Source organism: Platichthys flesus, chromosome 7 (assembly GCF_949316205.1).
Source record: "Platichthys flesus chromosome 7, fPlaFle2.1, whole genome shotgun sequence".
NCBI classification, from domain to species: Eukaryota; Metazoa; Chordata; class Actinopteri; order Pleuronectiformes; family Pleuronectidae; genus Platichthys; species Platichthys flesus.
This window is the reverse complement of record NC_084951.1, coordinates 24,047,321-24,068,079: the sequence shown is the minus strand read 5'-3', so window position 1 is coordinate 24,068,079 and position 20,759 is coordinate 24,047,321. Positions and strand designations below refer to the sequence as shown.

Here is a 20,759-nt window from a genome sequence, read left to right as displayed (position 1 = left end):
CACTTAGATAAGACGGAGCGCTGGCAGGACATCCTCACACACGGATTACCCTGGCACCCCCTCCTCACTTTGAACTCATGCAGCCTTCATCTGGAAAAGTTTCCTAAAATCTGGTACTTTCTATCTGCCATAACTAAACATGCTTGATTATCAGGAGCCATTTGAATCCAAAGGCGATAAATCTAAAATAATTACATTTTAAAAGGACGTGGGCTGAAAAGTCAGTGTCTCAGGTTGTCCTGCCTCTCAAAGTAAAAAATGGAATGGTAGTGCCCACTAGTGGAGGAGCTGTTGTTTTTTCTCTAACAAGTAACTAAATAAATTTACCGAAGCGATTGTAGACTGCATTTCATATATATATATATATAAATATATTTAATTTGGGTGTATAATTACTTTAACTTAAGGATTCAGGTACTCGGTCCTGGGATTAATTATCACCCAAGCTGCTCACATTTTGAATCAGGGCACATTACAACATGCCATTCAGTTTCATTAACCAACAATCAACACAAGAGGATTTCAAATGTAACAACTTTAATATAAAAAACAATACAATTGTAGAAATTAAAAACACTGAACTCGTTAAAACCAAATTTAAAACATAGAACCTTAACTAAGCGCCTGAACAGTACGTGTAACTAATCTATAGGTTAAACGGCGGCCGTGGGAAGACCTGGATCCTCGATGGCGGGCCTCATCATTCTGCTGAGAGACGAGAAAAGACAAGAGTTACAAAACAAAGAAAACAGACACCTTAAAGAAAATGAAACACTTCTGCCTGATGCTATTCTCATCTCTGCATTAGTCCTGAAGAAAGTCATACAAATATATTTGTACAAACACCCCATCTCATACGATTAAAGAAAGTGATATATTAATACTGGGCTTTACTCGTGTGCAGCGTGTGACGGCTGCGTCGAGCTGATCTCCTGCATTTGGCAGTAAAAATAAAAACCAGTCAATTAAAATGCTACAGTGCTTTTACTTTGAAACAGGTACATGAAGTGTTGTAAATATTTCTGAGACATATTTGACATCGAGTCACAGAAAGATCATTTTCACCCTCTACTTTGCTGTGACCCGTGCTAATGAATCCAGTGTGGGCCGGGCCCATAACCCCACCTTATCCCCCAAGTGTCAATAAAGTCAGAATCCATAGTTTCTCTGTCATCCTGCAGTCTCACAACCAAATATAAATGAATACATTACCTCCTTGTCAGAGATAACGAGCTCTGAGGCAGGATGGCGGAGCAGGACACTTACTTTCGATTCAAGCCATTGTTTTGACCCCATTTAAATGTGGGAGCATGATCATCGATCTCTGCCAAACAAAAACACTGTTATCTTGTGCGGCATCATTTTCCAGTGTAGAAAGCAACAAGGAGCGTTGCTGACACTTGTCTTTACCAGCAGCTGCTGTGCAGGGAAATTATGTGTTTTACAATGATACATCTTCTCACATGTCCAGTAGGACCTGAGCGGGACGCATGCGAGGGGTCACGGGATATATGTTACAGGCATGTTAGAATAGACAGGGGTAAACTTGGTATGGCTGTGCCCTAAAGTTAGAAGGTTAGAACCACCCACGTCTCTGTGTGCTAAATTTGCAGGAGATGTCAGCTTAGATTAGAATGAGGACTGGAAAGCGGGAACCTAGCTTTTTCCATCACCAACTTTAAAGCTCCTGTTTGTTCAATACTTAAAAAAAAGCAAAGAGGTTGTGGCTATTAAATCATACCGTCATCCCAGTCCTCGGTTTGGTTTGGGTTTACCCAGGTGCTGGGCGGGACCTGCCATTCAACATGTCCATTGGTGACTTCATCTGTAAAAAAAATAAATAACAGACACTGTAAACTTAGACACAGGCTCAATCTGCAGGGAAAAGGGAAGAGACGATGAAGTGAAAATCTCACCGCCGCCACCAGGGTCCAGAGACATTCTGTTCTCACAGGTATCAATGTGGTGAGTCAGCTCGTTCTTGGGCATGAGGTGGCAAGCGTTGAAAGGGCAGGTTTTCAGCTCGTTGGCCAGCTTTGGATGATTCTGCATCAGAGAGTTATAGACTGAACGGTTAAATCTGCACGTGTCTGTCTGTCAGGAGACCCGTCTTCAGCAAAGTGCATCCCCGGGCTCACTCGGACAATTTACCACCCGGCTGGCAGGAAAACTTTAGACACAAAATTTCAGGAAGAATGTCCGGAGGTCGGTGCATCTCTGAAAGTAACTTAAGCGAAGACAATTTCATCGTTGCTGAATAAATTCTAACGTAACGTAAAGCTTGACTCACCTTCCTGCACTTTATCAGGTGGTAAGGGAAGCGGCAAACCCGGATCTGGTGGTTCTTGTCAAAAGGGCACTGCACAATTCGGTCGGGGTCAAGGTTTCCTTTCTCATCTAAGAAAACAAAAACAAAAAAAAACATTTAACACCAGTAATATTTACCAAGATATAGAACTTTTAGAGCTACTATGATGAGTTTTACCAATTTCTTCCGGCAGCTGTGCCCTCTCATTGGAAACAATCCCGCACGGATCCATGGTGTTTCCAAATTTGAACATCGCCATCTCTGAACTGGGATTTAGTGACAACGCTCTCAACTGGTCAACTGGGAAGGTCAAACACGCGATGAAGGTGAGCCTGGAAACAGTCACCAATAAGGAAACATTGTTTAATAAACATGCAGCATTTTTTTTAACCTATCAGATTGTTAATCTGCAGAACTCACTTGACGTCAGGATAATCAGAAAATATTAGTTCTCAACTGAAATGTCACGTGACCGCCACCTCAAGTCAGAACTCTACAACTGCCAACAGTCAGCTCTAAACAGTAGCTGCTACTGTGAACGTGTCAAATGTTAAACTTTTGTCAGTTGCAAATAATCATTTTTTCATATCAGTTGATATTGATATCACGATATATATCAAACCACTATTTCTGTCATCTCTGCTTCAGATTGTAAAAAAAGATTAGTGGTAAAATACTTTCTAACACAATTTGCAGTACACAACTCTTTTCTTATCAGACTTCAAACAGTCAAACTATCTCCTCACTACAGAATTCCTCTGTGCACCTTCTGCACAACAATGTCATCGTCCTCTGTTTTGTCTTCTAAAGATGTCGCTGGAGGTTTTTTAAACACGTTTGTCTTTTATGCAGCAGGAGCCCGAACATTAGCACGTGCTCCTACAGGTAATCCCACCACTGGGCCACATGTTCTGTCACTCGTTAGCTCACCTGTGGAGGTCGCTGTTGTCGCCCTGCAGGGCCCGGGTGCGTCTCTATGAAGGACTGTGGTTTCAAACTGTGGTTAAAAGGGTCTCGAGAGCCACAAAGTTCCTGGAAACACGAAAATGCAACCGCCAGTGAGTGGGTCCCTGAACCTTACATGCAGGAGACAGGACACACACCGTGTCCCTGAACCTTACATGGAGAAGACAGGACACAAACCGTGTCCTTAGACCTTACATGGAGAAGACAGGACACACACCGTGTCCCTGAACCTTACATGGAGAAGACAGGACACAAACCGTGTCCCTGGACCTTACATGGAGGAGACAGGACACAAACCGTGTCCCTAGACCTTACATGGAGAAGACAGGACACACACCGTGTCCCTGAACCTTACATGGAGAAGACAGGACACAAACCGTGTCCCTGGACCTAACATGCAGGAGACAGGACACCCACCGTGTCCCTGGACCTTACATGCAGGAGACAGGACACCCACCGTGTCCCTGGATTTCACATGGAGGAGACGCGACACACATCGTGTCCCTGGACCTTACATGCAGGAGACAGGACACACACCTTGTCCCTGGACCTTACATGCAGGAGACAGGACACACACCGTGTCCCTGGCCCTTACATGGAGGAGAACGTGGCTCGCCAAAAAGAGACAACCGTTGAAAGGCCCCGAGCGGTTAAAGCAGTTTTAACGGTAGGAACAAATCGTTTTTTTTACTTTATATCAAGAATGGTTGTGTGTTTGTTAAGTGTTTAATTACTTACTGTGAAATAAAGTGTAGTTTTATGATTAAGGTGAAAATTAGTTTTTCTCACATCCAGCGTGTTTTTGTGCTCCTGCCGCGGTGGATTCGCTCTGACTGCAAGCTCCGCCCCTCCTCACGTTGATTAAAGTCGATTAAACCGACGTCACTTCCTGTTTGACCCTCACTCACCTGCTGGAAACAAAACTTTACAAAAAAAAATTTAGCAAAACATTATTTAACTTTTTCTCCACTATAAGTTAGTTGTCTTTTTCATATATGGAACATTATTAAAAGAAAAGAAACATACAGTGACCACAAGTTGAGGCCGGAACTTGTACATTATACATATGTGTGTATAATGTGCAACAAATACACACATATCCCTATCATCAGTGAGAAATAAGATACAGTTTTTCGCTACTTTGTTTACAATTTACCTAAAACCCCATTTTGTATTATGTCTTTATGGACCAATATAATCTGAGAGCTCTTGTGTCCACATTTTCACTGATGGTAAATCCATACTCCTGCATCATAGTGAAACAGCTCTCCTGGCATGAAGAAGTCCAAATTCCATGTCTGTGTCAAGTCCTTAGGATATATGTAAGTATACAGAGTTTTACGTATGATGGAGCCTGACAGGAGTTATGTACATTCTCATCAGCCATTTGTTCGGATAACATTTAAACCTTGTACATGTTTCCTGTCTTTCAAACGGGCATCTGTACGGTATGAGCGTCATTACGGTAACTGTCTGCTTTACCTTATGTGAGCGTCATTACGATAACTTTCAATTTTACTGTATATGAGCGTTATTACGGTAACTTTCTGTTTTACTGTACATGGTCGTTATTACGGTAACTGTCTGCATAACCTTATATGAGCGTTATTACGGTGCCTTCTGCTTTAACTTATATGAGTGTTATTACGGTAACTGTTTGCTTTACTGTATATGAGCGTCATTACGGTAACTGTCTCCTTTACTGTACAACAGCGTCATTACGGTAACTGCGCTTCCAACATGGCGTTGTCCTGTTCGAGCCTCTGCAGCCGTTTGTCTTTGGTCCGACTGGCCGTCCTCAGGACGAACAGGACAACGTCTGTCCTCTATTCTTCACACGTGTCCTGTCAGTCCAGGTGAGTGTTGGGTCTCTTCAGCTCCACTTGTCCACGACATGTCCCCCAGATGTACTCTGATCTCACCGGAAGCCATGTCGAGCTAAGCTAAGCTAAGTGTCTCTGCTGGTGTTCCTGTTCAACTATTCATCAATTATCTGTAATATCTGAGTTCCAGATCGAGGTACCTCTGATCTGTTGATGGACATGTTGAAGGTCTCACCTAGATAACATTGTTACAGAGGACACAGACTGTGGGGGGTGTAGTTTCTCCATGTCAGCTTTGTCCGTGTCACTTATTTTTCGTAATTCATAAAAATCTAGAATGAAACGATCAATATAAATTCCGTGGATATGACGAATCGGCAAATAACATCAATATCGAGAGGCTGCAATGTGAACAAATAAAACCAGTTTACCTGATCACCAGTTAAACTAGAACATGTTGTGTTGTTTATCTAAAATCATGAGTTTTTCAATAAAATGCCTAAAATTATTTAAGATACTTCCTTTCTCTCCACATTCATACAACTGACTTAATTCCAAAAGGTTGTTCTCACATTTACAACCCAGAATTCGAAAAATTGTATATCAGAGATATTGAAAATGACAGCAGCACAGGTGTCATAGATATTCAAGTTTTGTTATTGGTATAAGAGGGAAATATATATGGTAAGTAATAGATGTAATAAACACACACACACACCAACACACACATATATAAATATATATGTTTTATACCTCTGCATTTGTACAAACATTCACTTGGACTCACTGATTAACTGAAGAGATTTCTGAGGTTAAAGGTCAAAGTCACAGTGGCCTCTTGAATGATGATGTCATGACTGCTTGAGGGATTTCTTCAACTTTCAGATAAAGTTATTACCCGTCAGTGGTCAAAGGTCACCGTGACTGATGTGAATCTGGAAAAAAGAGGATGTGGAAATATGTACACAGAAACTGCACTGGTTGGCAGACGCACACAACCACAGTGCGGTTATTCTAGTTTCCATTCCCACTTTGTGAGCTTGACTGTTAAAGTGTGCCAATGTTGATTTAAAATCCTCATGTTTACCTCTCTTTTATTTCCAGGTTGCCTCTGTGCAGATTCTACTCATCATCCAAAGCTACTCGTGGTATCGGTCGATACGTCTCCTCCCGCCTCCAACTAGTAAATAGCAAATATGAAGAGTTCCTCAAAAGAAGATTTCCCCGCTTTTATCAGCTCTACCACACTTTTATGCAAGGTAAACACCATGGTTAACTTTTCTCCGAGATATTCAGATATTCTCTACATTCTTAAAGTGATACTGCACTTAAATGTGTTATTTGTTTTGAAATCACATTTATCACCAATTTAATTAAATAAAATCTAAATTAATGGGTTGAACATGGCTCAAGCACCCTTTGTCTTCGACCTTGCAAGGCCCATGCTTAAATCTACACCTAATAGAAAAGGGAAGGGAATGTATGTATGGAACCCAGCTTCTCAAATTTTAGATGATGAAATAAATGCTATTCTGACTGTGTTCATCCAAACTTCACACAAGTTCATATTATCAGCTGTTGCACACCTGATTTTCACTCAAGGTCTTTGTCTGAAGGTTGAAAAGCGCCGTCTAGATTGCAGTCCCTTCCCATCAATACTTTTTATTACCATTAACATTGTTGCTGTTATTGTTCCATTCAAGGATTTAAGTTACTGTACCAAGATGCCAAAGAGGTGAGGAGGATAAAAGCAAAGATGTACTTTGATGGAGTAAAGTTCCAGGATTTGGCCTACAGAGACATGGAGAAACTCAGACAGGTGGGTCAGTTGGAGCTGCAAGCGTTATTGATATGAATATATTTGTAAAATATAACCAAGCGCTAACAGCCATTTTAATTTAGTTTAATTAAGTATAAAGTAATCATTTGTAGCAGTCCTATATATTTATTATCTTGTGGAAAATTAACTTACTTTTACATTTGTTTCAGTTTCGCAAAAACGTGACCAAAGCCTTCCCGCTGGTGGTGATTTCCATCCCTCCCTTTGCCAACTACCTGGTTTTTGTCTTAATGTGAGTTACTGTGAAATAACCATCTTTTAATTACCTTTGGCATCTTTGGTTCACATTCAGCAAAGCAATTTGAACTTAGACTCTAAAACATCCCTCCATGTGTCTCTTCTCTCTCTCCTGTCATCCCCCACCTGTTCAATGCCAGGTACTTTTTCCCCCGCCAGCTCCTGATCCCTCACTTCTGGACTCCCAGGCAGCAGGTAGAGTTTCGGGAAGTGTATAATTCCCTCAGGGCGCAGCACCACTGGCCGGTGCTCAACGGCCTGGAGTTCACCAGCCAACAAGTCAAAGACAGTCAGCTGCGGAGTCGCCTTAAAGATCTGTGCACTAAAGTAAGAGATTGTATTTGTTGATGAAAATGTCCTCATACATGCAAATTACACTGTGAACTTATATTTAGTTATTTGCTTATTTATTTAACACAATAGTTAATTTGCTTAAACTTTTAAGTACAACTGTATAGGCTGATCCTATGTCAAGTCTTCCATGTGAGTTCTTCGGTGCATTTTCAGGTGAAGAGTGGATCGAGCCCCCAGGTGTCTGAAATCCTTGCCGTCCGAACCCTGTTCTCTGGACCTCCTCTGGGCATACACCGGATGGACGTGGATCACATGGTCAGTGGGACTCGTCATTCACATACCGCACAAAGCAAACTGCTCACAAGGTCGATACCCAAATGCAAAGGGCTCTGTGAAACTGAACATCTCTATAGACGGACCGTTTCTTCTGCTTCTCTTCACGGTTAATCAGAGGCGTATCAGCCCGCTGCTCTTCCTGACGCCGCGCCTCCCCGGCCCGCTGATCGGCCGGCGGCTGAACACTCACGCCTATGAGCTGCTGCTGCTGGACCGCGCCCTCAGCAGGATGGGCCATCACCAGCTCAGTGACTCTGAACTCAGACAGGTCAGTCGCTCTGCATACGTGTGTATTCACCAGCCAGACATGATTGATATGATGAACAATGATAAGCCCTCTGTGCGCTGTGTTTACAAATGATTTCACCCTCTCTAGGCTTGTTATCTGAGAGGACTCAACTCTGACAGTCTCGGTGTTAACCAGTGCCGGGAGTGGTTATCCCAGTGGCTTCAGGTTTCCTCCTCATTGAAAGGTATTATCATTTCAAAATCACTATTTTTTGCTTATTTGTGTGTAGATAACCACAAAATGTCAAACTGTACCCCATACTTGTGATGGGTCCGTCTTATGAAAAATGCCATGTTATCCTTATCCTGCCTTTGTTTGATTTTTTTGCAGATTCAGAGGTGTCACTGCTTTTGCACAACATTGTATTTCTGTCTGCCAACTACCCCAGTGCTCCAAAAAGGTCCCACTGACAGGAAGCCACAAGAAGTCTGCTGATGTGATCCCTCATGCACTGGGCAGCAAAACATCCTGCAGATCTGTTGACATCAACCTTTTTTTCTAAGGAAAAAAGTTAAAAGTGTTCTTGGCAACATCTTTTTGGAAAGTTAAACACAGAGTAGGAAACACAAAGTGGGTCTGCCAAAAAGAAAACCAAACCCATCTCTACAGGCTATAGCATTGTCCTGTTTGCCAATGATCGTTCTTGTCTTAGCCTAGAGATCTCTGTGCTGTTTAACAGAACTCAGACAAACTGGAAAATATTCTTCTTCCACTCTGACATAAGGACAATCTGAAACAGTATTTTTTTGCCTCATTTCTTTTGCTCTGTGCAGTTTTACTCTTTATGAAGCACTGAACTAAGTTAAGTGTGATAACTTGATTTCTTGTTGCTGTGGATATTTTTTTTTTATCATTTTAAGGCACAGACCTGTCGTCTGTTTACTTAGTTCACACACATTACGAAGCTGCAAACACAAAGAGGAGATTGTTAGTGACAGGTCAGCAGAACGTTGTGATCTGTTAATATTCTGCTTGTGTGGCAAATTGATTGTACACATTCCATTCACAACAATCCAAACTCTGATACCTCACTTTCCGCTCTGCTCATACGCGTTTTTACTGTGGATAATACTGGTCATGGCAAAATGGCAGTCAACCCTTATTAGACCCTTGGTGGAAGAGACAATATTAAAACATTAGATCACACCCTGGCTCTTAAATTGAAAATTGAGATTGGTTGTGTGTTGGGTGAGAAGCTGAACTTGTTGTATAGGAAAAGTCAAAACTGCTGTGATGGCACTTTACTTTGTTTACGGGATGTTTTCTTGCTTTAGGGGCTGAATCACATTAACTGACCTGCTCAGACTTCTTGCAAATTTCATTTAGGCTTTTTGTCGACTTCAGGGTGATGGTGCACATCATGTGTGCTGGGGTTCGGTGTTGTGAATTGGGAAATGTAATTTACTCCATGTGCCTTTCACAAGGTACAACACATCTGGAATATGAGTTATAGCTATATGTTATATTCAGTCTTTGAATCTTTAAAAAACGAACAATTTCATATCATTTGCTCAAGTTTTGAATGTGGTGTTGCTGTGCCAATGTTATTTATATTGCTTGTACTGTGTCTGGAATAAAAACCTACATGCTCCATTAATTTTACCGCTTTGTAGTTACACCACACACAACGGAAAATCAAGATTTAATTTAAAGAGTCTTTAATGAAATGAAGCAGGTTGTGTCTGAGAAACCAACCCGAGTGCATTGAAACAAATATCTTTTCAGAGTGACATCCTACAGTCAACAGTGGATCGTCACATGCTGATAGGACTGTGGTAGCATCACATGACATCGTGACACTGTTCTCAATCCTGCTCCTCTCACCCCCACAGCAGGTGATGGACCCTGTGACTGTGCTGCAGTAATAACTCAAGCTTGTTTTACTAGAACCGACTAAAAGTATAAACCACTGACAAATACAACCAGGCTACAAGATGCCGAACAGAATCCAGCAGGTTTCACAGTTACAACCCTGCATGACACAATCAGGACTTTGTTGCATTGACAGAAAATACTAAAGATGAGTGTTGACCACTACACAGACAGCAGGTCAAAACTACGAAGAAGATTCTCATCAATATTAACTACTGTGTGTAATATGTATGTATATTTACATAATATACATCCTGCAGAGATATTGTAAATTACATTTTGTAATCGGTGTCAATCCCTTTAGGATTCCTCTCTCTCTCTCTCTCTCTCTTTTTTTCTCTCTCTCTCTCTCTCTCTCTCTTTTCTCTCTCTCTCTCTCTCTCTCTCTCTCTCTCTCCCCATAGTGTCCCTTAACATTGTTAGTCTCTCTCTTCCAGACATTTGTTTTCAGAAGTTAGTTTTGTTGTTCTTTGATAACATTTTCAGACTTTGTTGTAAATGTTTGACAGAGAAGGAAAACATATTAAATGTGTTTACAGTGAACCTGCAGATTTTATAGTATTGCAGCCAGTGTGATGGCTGCCCAAAGATCTCTAACAAAATTCCTTTGATTTTAATTTTCTCACTAAAGTTTTTTGATCTTAAAAAGTCATAAACACAGAGAGCAGTAAGCAGAATCGTGGATATTTCCCGGTATTGGTATCGACTTCTACATTTTCGGGATTGTGACATCCCTCATATAAAATCTATATGCAATGAAGCTGCATGTTTCAGAGCAAGAAAATAAATATGATGGCTGCAGCTATTGATTGATTGATTATTTATTTAAGCTTCGGAAAACACAGCTATGGCAAGAGCTACTACCACTGCATCAAGGTTTGAATAATAGGCTGGAGGGCCCCTGTTTCATCTTCTGAGTGAATTGCCAGGATGCTACACGTGTTCAAGAGCAGCTAAAAACCCTCAGGTAGGTAGAGTCCTTGCAGTATCTGTATAACCAGTCGCTTATAGCTGCTTATCACTATCTCCTGAGGGAAGGCCTTCAGAGCACCGCTCATTTCAAAAACATGTAGAGTGACCAAGGTGGTAAATATACCAACCTTTTTTTCTTCCAAAATGCTTGGAAGAATCTCTCCAGCCTCTTCTTGCTTAATGCTTGATGTCCATTCTCCAAACAATTATTTGTTTACAGATTAATTGCTGAAGCGGCCTTCTCTTTCTTCTTTGTTCTGTTTCCTCGGCCCATCGACAAGTCAGCGTTCATGGATGAAATATTTAATTGTATTTGCTCAAGTTTAAATGTTGTGCTGCTATGCCAATATTATTTACAACGTAATTAACTGTTGGAAATAAGTGTCTGCATCATTAAACTGATTCAACATCATCATTAAACTGATTCAACTCGTCAAAACTGTTGCTGCAAGACTTCTGACAAAATCCTCCAATATGTTCCCATATCATCCCAGTCCAAAATGCTCTGGCCTTTACACTGGGTTCATGTAACACGCAGGGTTGGAGCTCAAGATCCTGGTTGTAAAGTTTAACATGTCTTCTTTTATGGTTGTGTGTATAATCTACTTCCTCTTTGTTCTTGTGTGTGTATGTAAAGCAATTTGTGACTTTTGTTCTTGAGAGTTGCTGCTTAAAAAAGCCATTACTATTATTATATGGTCCAATTATTTTCCCGGTTTTTATTTACACTTGCGACAAATTCAGATGAAATTTCAAGAGTCTTTAATAGAAACGGCAAACTGCAGCCTGGAGCCAGCAAAAACCAGAAAGAAACTCGATGCCAAAACAGGTTGAAAAAAGAAGAAACATATTCAATAACATACAGCAGGAGAGGAAGATTAAAATAAAATACAGGAAAACAACAGTGTGAATGCTGAGTCAGCATTAGCTAAAGCTGCAACCATCACCGGATGGATGGCTTTTTATTTTTTCAGCAAAGCCTCCACAGCATCATGATCACTCTAACAATCTAAATTTATTTGCGCAGCCCACAACCTCAAATCTCAATTTGACCCATAAGCCGACCTTTCATCCTACAAACTGAAAAGTTAAGAGTCTACCTGCTGACTGCGGAGGTCGGCTTTCTATTAAGATGCTTTGTCAAACGTCAAAACAAGAAAACATACTCATCATTCACACTTAAAATATATATAGTTCTGTGTATCAAACTTTAATTATAAGATGAACATTTTCAATGTTTACAAAAGAAGCTCCCAGTAAGTGTGACGTGAGCGGCCTGCTCATTACTAAGGTGTGGGGCTGGATCACATGACTTCGTAGCCGCTGCGGATGCCTTTCATCATTAAGCAGGCGAAGACAAGGCCCAATATCTGGAAGGGGAACACAGAGGAGAGGTATTTACTCCAATCTTAAACTACCTGCAATAAAACTTGACTTTACTTTAAGTCCACCTGATTAGAAATATATAAACATCTCGTAAGTGGTTCGTAACTCAGAGCGATTCAGTTTTATTTGTATAACACCAAAATGACAAATAACACATTATCTCACGGCAGATCAATGTATAAGGTCAAGATCTTAGATATCAAGATATATGACGTGTCTTCTTTTACGTCCTCAAACTACAGCAGACAAGTGGGTCAAACCACAGGTCACAATTGTCCCCAGATACAGGAACCACAACCCTCAACTGGTTCTGAGCTCCGTCCATTCAAAGAATCACTTGCTCTTTAGCAAGTTGCTCCCGAGCTGAATGACAGAGATTTTATTTTTAAAAAACTGTGAACTTGGGTCTGAAGATTGTGTGTGTTGCTGAACAGAGCTCTGATACAGCCGACATGCAATGGATGAAAAAACTACAGCAGTCGAGTAAATCATTACAACGTACATATTATGATTTAAAAGCAAGTTGTGAAGTGGAAATACACGAGCAGACCATATTCTATATTACTATATGTGTGGTCATGTTGCCCCCCCCCCCCACGTCTATATTACCTTGATAAGTGCATTTGATATTTAAACAATGTGTCACTGGGGGGGAAATGAGCAGTGCGTTGATCTGAAACTAGTAAAGACATGTGCGTCTTGCTTTGGAACCGGCTGGAGAGAAATATGTTAAAACATAAAGAATAGTATGTAAACATGTTCAGAATTACAGTCAACACAAACACAAACATGCTTCTGTTACATACCTGCAAGCCAGCAATAACAAGTGCTGCAACGATCACCCAGAGGATGTTTTCCTTCAGGAAATCCACCACCGCGTCGTGACAACCCTGCATCAGGAAACACAGACGACAGAAGAGGTCAGGTGATTATTTTGAGAGACACTTATATATATATATAAATGTCATGATGTGTAACTGAAGCTGCTCCTCAGATGGGTTTCAGTGATTGTTCAAGGAGTGTGCGGCCTAACCACGGGTGTTGCGAAATCAACCAGGCCCGAAATCTTGAGGATTACCTAATATCATGCATATTCATTTCCCAACAGAGCGTTAAGTCACTTTACCGTCGTGTGAATTTTGACAGGGTCCATCATGGCCCCAGCTCCACAGTTTTTGCTGACATTCACACAGCACGAGTCCGGCACAGAGTTTCCTGCAGGTTGGAAGTTTTTCCAGTCAGAGGAACTGTTCACACCGCAGCATTTCAACTGGAAGGAAAGGAGTCAAATGAAAAAGTAACCTTTAATATGGAGACGCCAGCTACAGGGCCGCACATGAGCAATGAACAGTGAAATGATATCACTTGTATCAACAGATGGTGCAAAGAAGAACAAGGTGTTGTCAGCAGCAGCAACCAACAGGATGCAGCAGTGTTATGTGAAGGTGTAGTCCAGCTAAGTAAAGAGTGAGGAGGAGGGTTCACAACTCACATCCTCCTGCATTTTATCCACGCTGGCTCGGAACTCATCTGTGCCGTTGTTGTAATTGGTAATCATTTCAGTGAGGCTATCCTGGACGACAACCGAGAGCTAGAGGGGAGACACAACACGGCAGCTGACGTTAAACCACACCTTCTGCAGGGTCTTACACAAACACACAAAACTGTGACTTCGCACACTCACCTTGTTTCTGAAGACGTATCCAGCGATGGCTGCTGCAATCTCCACAATGATGATCAGGGAGAGAAGGACGGCAAACTGCAGAGGGGAGAGAAAAGAACAACACTCACAACTTAAATGTCTTTCAGTGTTTTGTATGTTATCACATGTTTTCAGCAGGATTACACAAAAACTACTGAACGGATTTCCATCCAACTTGATGGAAGGATGAGTCATGGGCCAAAAAAAGAAAACATGAAATCTTGGCCCAGATCCAGACAAAGGGCAAGAGCCAGGACTGGTTTTTACACTTTCTTTAACATTGCATCTTTGATCATCTATATACCCGTGATATCTGTGTAACGTTGTGCGATTCAGTGCGTTGTGATAGTGAGCTAGATGAATTACCATTGTGACCATGCAGTAGTTTTCTTTCCAGGCTCCACAGCAGCCGAAGAAGGCGATGAAGAAGATCACCACACCGACGACGATGACGACGATGGGACCTCCGGAGGCTGTGGCATCATGGATCATGGCAGTGTTGTGCAGAGCCACCTGGACCAGGATGCCCACCACGATCAGTGCTAGGCCGCATAACTGCACAAAAAGAAAATGATTTGTTTAGTTTCTTTACACAAATACAAAATGTGGTGTTTTGGGTGTAGTGACCTTTAGAAATGTTGGTAAGCTATGGTGATTAAAATGTATTTGAACCTTTGGTTTGAATTTGTTTAGCATGCTGAATTTTGCTTATTAATTGAAGTTCATTCTATTTGCAGGTAGGTTTTGGTGGAATTACTTAATTATTATTTTACTTTGACTCATGGTTCATCAGAGTAAAATACTTGAGTGCAAGATTTAGATGAAAGGGATCTATTGACATAAAGGATGATTACAATTTCAGAATTCAGTCCAGATCAATTCATAGAGTAAAATATTATCTTGCTCATAAGATTAAAACTGTTCCTGTGTGAAACTAAACTCAAAAATACGAGTGACCGTTGATGCGGATCAGATGGAAGGAAGTTGCAACAGTCTTCAGTTCCTGAGTGCAGATGTAAAACAATCAGATAAATAAAACTGTGAGGTTCAAGGTTGATTGGTGCGATATCATCATCTACAGAACATCCTGTGATGACTTAGAACATCAAGTTCAAGTAGGTGTTGTTACAGAATGTCTCCAGAGAAGTCAGCTGAATTTTTCTTGTGTATTTACTTTGACTTGTGTCTCTGCAGCAGTATTGTCTTAAGATATATTACACAACAGTAGAGTCGAGTTTTTGTAACTAACAGAAGCCCCAGGAACAACAGCTCCCAGACAAACTGGTCTAACTACTCCATAAGGTTGTTGTTTTTCCTTCCGGTTGAAATTAGGTATCTAAAGTAAAATCTAATAAAAACACTCTAATAAAAACACTTCAGGATTAAGACCTGCACATTTCCCTCTGGAAGTCAACAGACTGTCAGGTGAGTCAGTTTGTGATATCGTCCGTGTGACGCTCTGGTTGCAGCTGAGCCGTCGTTCTCACCACCAATGTCAATATTTGAGTTGAGTCAAACAAATGGCTGATGGTTGACTTCGGGAGAACATGACGAGAGGAGTGAGCAGTAGGAGGGTCATGCAAATAGAATGAAAATAGAAAATTAAGTGTCTATCTAGAAGCTGCTATCTGTTTTCCCTTTAGCTTGATTTGAATGTTACTCTATTAATTGATTAGTCGAAGAACAAGAGGCTCACAGGATTAATAAAGTATCCATCTCTCTATCTATCTACCTTTTTTATATGCATTCATATATTTAAATTCTTTTTTTGGTCGGTTGTTTAAGTTTGACGGACTTAACAATTTTCCTCTGAGACATTAGCGATTGTAAATTTCTGATTAATCAATAGATTAATTTCAGATTAATTAAACACTTTACTTTAATCCGACATTGTAAAACGTATAAACAGAGTATAAACAGGATTAAAACACATTTAGATGTAAGCATATATAAGAACATTTTAACTCCTTGTTAATGGTAATTACTTATCAACAATTACATTTTCTATTCATTAAAACTTTTACTTATCAAAATAAACTAAGCTGAAAACATATTTATCGTTATTTGCAATACAGTTTGTGATTAAAAAACGCAAAATATCAAGTCTCAATCACATTTCTTTGTCACAAGGGTTTGATAACGACATCTTAAAAATCTGTCATTTTTTTAAAATATATATATTATATACTTATCAGCATATATATATATTGGTATCAGACATTTTTAACTCCCTATTATTTGTATTGTCACCAGCAGCAAAAAAAACTATATCAGATTTTAGTATCCAAATAGAAGAAGTTTTAACTGTTGGCAAATGCTGTGTTAATCTCATAAAGTACAGTAAACTACAGTACCTGCAAATGTTTATATTTTCCAAATAAACCTTAAATGCGAAGTGAAGCACTTCCTTTTATAATAAAAACGACTCTAAGTTACCACCCTGAAAATGTGCAGCGTGAAGATAGAATAAAAACTGCTGTGTCACTCTGAAGTTCCTCTTTCCCAAAGATAAACGATAATCAGATTTCGACTCAGTGCCAGAGTTTAGTTTTCCCTTTTTTTTAAGTGGCACTATGTCAGTGATGGATGGAAAAAAGAAGGAGTCACATGATTTCGGTTACACATTGAAATCTGGTCATAAGATTCACATTCCACCGCCACCCCCCCACCTGCTATAAAGCTGCCAAACCAACCAAACAGATTACAACCAGGAAATGTGAACGTCTGTCCAGGATACGTCTCCCTGTGCTGCCTTTGTGTGAATTTAAACAAACATGTGAGTCAGTCGACAAGTCTTTCAGGGGTAGGAGGGGGGAATAAATCCAGAGGCGGTGTCGTTAGCTTCATTAAATGGTTGTTACAGATTGTGTGTTAATGTTGGGTAGCAATTCATTAACCCATGCTCCAGGTCATGTGGTCGGAGGTGGAGATATCTCCCACTCAGTCTGTGAAGGTGTCAGCTGATGGATATTGTGAAGTATCCTAGCTTATTTCAAAATGTACGTTCTTGTTTGCTTCCACTCAGTTCACACAGAGCCTTGTGTGTCTGTGTTGTGTTGACTTTGTGCTAGTGAGCACTTAAAGAAGTGGTTGGCGGCCACTCATACAGAAAAGTTAAAAAAATGGAAACGCAAGGCGAGGACAAATAAACATATTTCACTCTGTATTTTGTCATATAGTGCATTTATAGATGTACTTCTTGTTTGTGTCACTTCCTGGTAACACTGGGATGTGCGTTGACTTAGAGATAAGTGAGCTCACCCAGAAGATGAAGTTGAAAAAGAAGAGCAGGAACTTCACACATTTCATTCCCCCCTCAACGCCCATGGCTGCCGAGGATCGAGTTCCTGCGAGGAGGAGGAGGAGGAGGAAGAGGAGGAGGAGGAGGAGAGGAAGAAAACAAACACATGTCCACTTTACATTCAACTGCACATAAACATGACAATCAGCTGTAAAGGGAGCGGAGACAGTGGGAGATAAATAACTGACGTCTTGATTTACTTCATATGTGTGATAGCTGCTGTTTATTCCCCCCCCCCTGGGTGTCAATAAAGTTGGTCTGAATCTGAACAAACTTCGAGGTGTGACTCACTTCCTCTGTTGTTCTCGTAAACACATGACCAGGATATGATGTTATTTCTGCTATTTGACAGTTTCACAGCCCAGGCAGATAATCAAAGCTCGAGGGGTCTTTGCATTGGACAGTGAACCGGGGGCTTGGTCTAAAGACAAACTCACAAGTAAACAAGTAAACAAGTAAACTCGGGTATTTCCCAACACATCATGGAGGATTAAATAAGAAACTACAGCTTTGAGGAGGAAGGGGGGGGGCATAGCCAGAGCTCCCCGGCCCTGCCCCTGCTCTGGCCCGGGACCGTTAGCGACAATACCCGCTTTGTCAACCGCGGTTAAACTCCATTAACCACATCCTGCTCCTCTGATTTAATTCATTATGGAGTTAGAAGTGTGTAACGGGAACACAAACAGCGGAGCAGGTGCTGGTTCTCTGCCCGGGGGGGGGGGGGGGGGGTCTCTCTTTCTTCATGACGACGATGTTTATTTAAAAAGTGCGCAACTCGTTCTGCGACCCCCCCACACCTCAAACAAACAAAAACAAACAAACGCAGCCACCGGAGGGGAAACCGTGAGAGACAGATTCAGATGTGGAGTGAGTGTGTTTGTTTGGTGGAGTCCTACCTTCGAGAGGAGAGAAATATCCTGTGGTGGAGAGCAGGAGGCGACTGAGTGTGGAGGCGAGTGAGTAACTACAGTTTATAGTCCTCCTCCTCTTCTTCCTCCTCCTCTTCCTCCTCCTCCGCCTCCACAACTTCTCCCTCCGTGATCCATGTAACTTTTCCTGATGCCTTCACGGCCTCCTCGTTAAACGCACCACTCAAGGAATACCTCCCACTGCTCCCAGTAGACCTACACTCTGGTTTACCTCTGGTTTGACTCTCTTAACGGTGCAACATTCATTCTGTCTGTGCGATCCAGTGCCTCATGTGGAATCCATACACTGCACATGTTTTTCGTTTTTTTACACATTTTATTCCATTTATATATTTTTCATATGTCCTTATACTTAAGTATTGTTATAAGTATTGCATTTTCACCTAAGTATTGCATATTACTTATTATTACCTACTGATTCGAAGACTTTGACTCCTGTTGCTATAATATTGCAAAATTAAACTAATAAAGTATTTCCTTTTCTTTTCTTTTCTTTTTCTTTTCTTTTCGTATGATATCTTAGCTTATCTTATCTCATATAGCCTTATCTTATCTTAACTTTTCTGATCTTAGTTTATCTTATCTTATTATGTCTTATCTTATCTTAACTTTTCTTATCTTATCTTATCTTATCTTACCTTATCTTGTCTTTTCTTATGTTGTATTATCTTATGTTACCTTATCTTAAAAATCTAATAGTTGCTGAGACTTCTTTATCTCTACTTGACTGTGGTGATGTCTCAAACCTCTGCCCAGCAGCTGCACATTGCCTAACAGAGATTCTCAACAAATTGTATTTGTGCGTCTGTCACTGTTCCTTTATTATAAGGCCATAATGGGCCTGCTCCATCATCACCTGTCAAGTCAAGTCAACTTTATCAACATACACGTGTACGGCTGAACAAAATGAGAAGTTCCTCACAGATCAATGTGCAAAAAGAGTGCAGCATAAAACACAATATATATAACACTCAAAAAGTAAACACAGGACGGATTTTTAAGGGTTTAAAGGGTATTTCAAGGTATAAATAGTATAATAAATAGCATATTACTATACAATGGTTGTCACCTGATTGACTATTGCGATTATCTGTTGTGTGTGTTTGTGTAGGAAGTGGACTCGTTGTTGTGTTGACTGTATATATTCATGTATACATTTAACTTTATTGAGTTAAACCACACTCACGTTATTTGATTTATTCCCACCAAGTCAACGTGACTGATTGAATTTATCTAATAAAATTACATGGACATTTAGTCTGTAATTGAAATACATAAAGTCATAATCATTCTTCTTGTGTTTATTTGATGGGAGGCCAGTGATTAGATGATGTTGGAGACCATGAAAAGGGAATTTAATATTTTTGCATCCGTGCAAAATAAAAAAATCTGATGTACTATATTTCATTGTAGTTTAGAATCATCACAATATGAAATTTATCTCTAAAGTTACAAAAGGCAGACATGTACTGAAACTGAATGACAATTAGTCAAGAAATACAGAACACACACATATTACATGAGGAGCTTGTTGTATAATTAGATGGTTTTGTTCCCCTTCATATTAACTCTGAGTTGAAAAGTCCCGATATAGTCTGTGAATATTTACAGAGCAGAACTAGAGTGACACAAGAAAGAGGAGGAGACAGGAGAGGACATAAGCGACTGTAATGTAAATAAGACGACATTAACCAGGATCTTAGATTAGTCAACACTACCAGAAGTAATAAAAGAGGAACAACTGTTATTACCATGGTATGTTGTTAAACCTAATTAATGCAACATCACAGCTCACACACCAGCACAGGCGGGCGATGTCAATCAAACTGTCTCCACCTATTTCCTGTCACATTCTCTTATTTAGAGTTCATGTTTATTCAACCCAGCTTCTGTTTCCTCTTTTGTTTACTGAGTAACATCGTGTGATCATGAGTTAACTGTGACCCTGAGCAACGTTTTCAAAGAACTCAAGTGACGATGTGTGACCGTTCAGCTTCTCGTTAGGACGCAGGAACCACGTGAAGTGAGGTGACGGCTGAATCCAGATGACAACCCCACACTGTGCTCTAGCTTTAAGGAATTTTTCAGACGTGTTGTTAACATCACGAGAGTCTAGTGTGTTTTATTTTATAGCCACAGATGATAGTGTAAGACTGTACTTTGTGAACTTGATGCTCAAAGTTCAGGTCATGTGCTGCCAGTCACAAGTCTGACTGAATGCTTTGTAAGAATTCTGGAGTGAAAGGTCACAATTTTATGTGAGAGGCGTTTTGTTCCATTACCAATGCATTACATCATTTTAGAAACACAAAGAGGACACGTCATAGGTTGATGATATTTAGGATGAAGTTGTTTGACAGGAGTAAAGTATTTCCTGGATGAAAGTGCTCAGTGGGGACGTCTGGCTCTAGCTGCATGTTTTCTCACATTACTACTGTTATGGTGAATGAAGTGGAGAGAATCACTGACCTCAGCTGGTCTCGCTGTAACTCACTCGCTTGCTC

At 40.5% G+C, this 20,759-nt stretch overlaps 3 protein-coding genes across 6 annotated transcripts; 1 reads left to right on the top strand and 2 right to left on the bottom strand.

Annotated features, from left to right (window-relative positions):
• Window positions 1-520: 520 nt before the first annotated feature.
• On the bottom strand, window positions 521-4,144 carry zgc:56699 (uncharacterized protein LOC405758 homolog). Of its 4 annotated transcripts, none has more exons than XR_009921101.1 (8): window positions 4,013-4,144; window positions 3,239-3,340; window positions 2,486-2,640; window positions 2,291-2,397; window positions 1,917-2,046; window positions 1,742-1,825; window positions 1,213-1,324; window positions 521-708 (listed from the first exon to the last, which is right to left on the bottom strand). XR_009921101.1 is itself a non-coding variant. In XM_062391074.1 (8 exons), exons 3-8 carry the CDS (start codon window positions 2,565-2,567, stop codon window positions 654-656), a joined length of 516 nt encoding a protein of 171 aa, XP_062247058.1. In that variant the 5' UTR covers window positions 2,568-2,640; window positions 3,239-3,340; window positions 4,013-4,144; the 3' UTR covers window positions 521-653. The 4 variants fall into 4 exon arrangements, 2 of the variants coding, with proteins under 2 accessions (XP_062247058.1, XP_062247060.1); XR_009921102.1 differs by having other exon boundaries at window positions 521-705; XM_062391074.1 differs by having other exon boundaries at window positions 1,267-1,324.
• Window positions 4,145-4,990: 846 nt separating this feature from the next.
• Window positions 4,991-9,690, top strand: letmd1 (LETM1 domain containing 1). The gene is made up of 9 exons (XM_062391072.1): window positions 4,991-5,130; window positions 6,202-6,356; window positions 6,801-6,916; window positions 7,087-7,169; window positions 7,315-7,501; window positions 7,682-7,783; window positions 7,920-8,072; window positions 8,181-8,277; window positions 8,424-9,690. The coding sequence occupies exons 1-9, from the start codon at window positions 5,015-5,017 to the stop codon at window positions 8,501-8,503; spliced, it is 1,089 nt and encodes a 362-aa protein (XP_062247056.1). The 5' UTR covers window positions 4,991-5,014; the 3' UTR covers window positions 8,504-9,690.
• A 1,992-nt stretch (window positions 9,691-11,682) lies between these two features.
• cd63 (CD63 molecule) lies at window positions 11,683-18,381 on the bottom strand. The gene is made up of 8 exons (XM_062391073.1): window positions 18,223-18,381; window positions 17,287-17,372; window positions 14,392-14,580; window positions 14,008-14,082; window positions 13,816-13,914; window positions 13,450-13,593; window positions 13,130-13,213; window positions 11,683-12,307 (listed from the first exon to the last, which is right to left on the bottom strand). The coding sequence occupies exons 2-8, from the start codon at window positions 17,350-17,352 to the stop codon at window positions 12,242-12,244; spliced, it is 723 nt and encodes a 240-aa protein (XP_062247057.1). The 5' UTR covers window positions 17,353-17,372; window positions 18,223-18,381; the 3' UTR covers window positions 11,683-12,241.
• Between the last annotated feature and the right edge of the window lie 2,378 nt (window positions 18,382-20,759).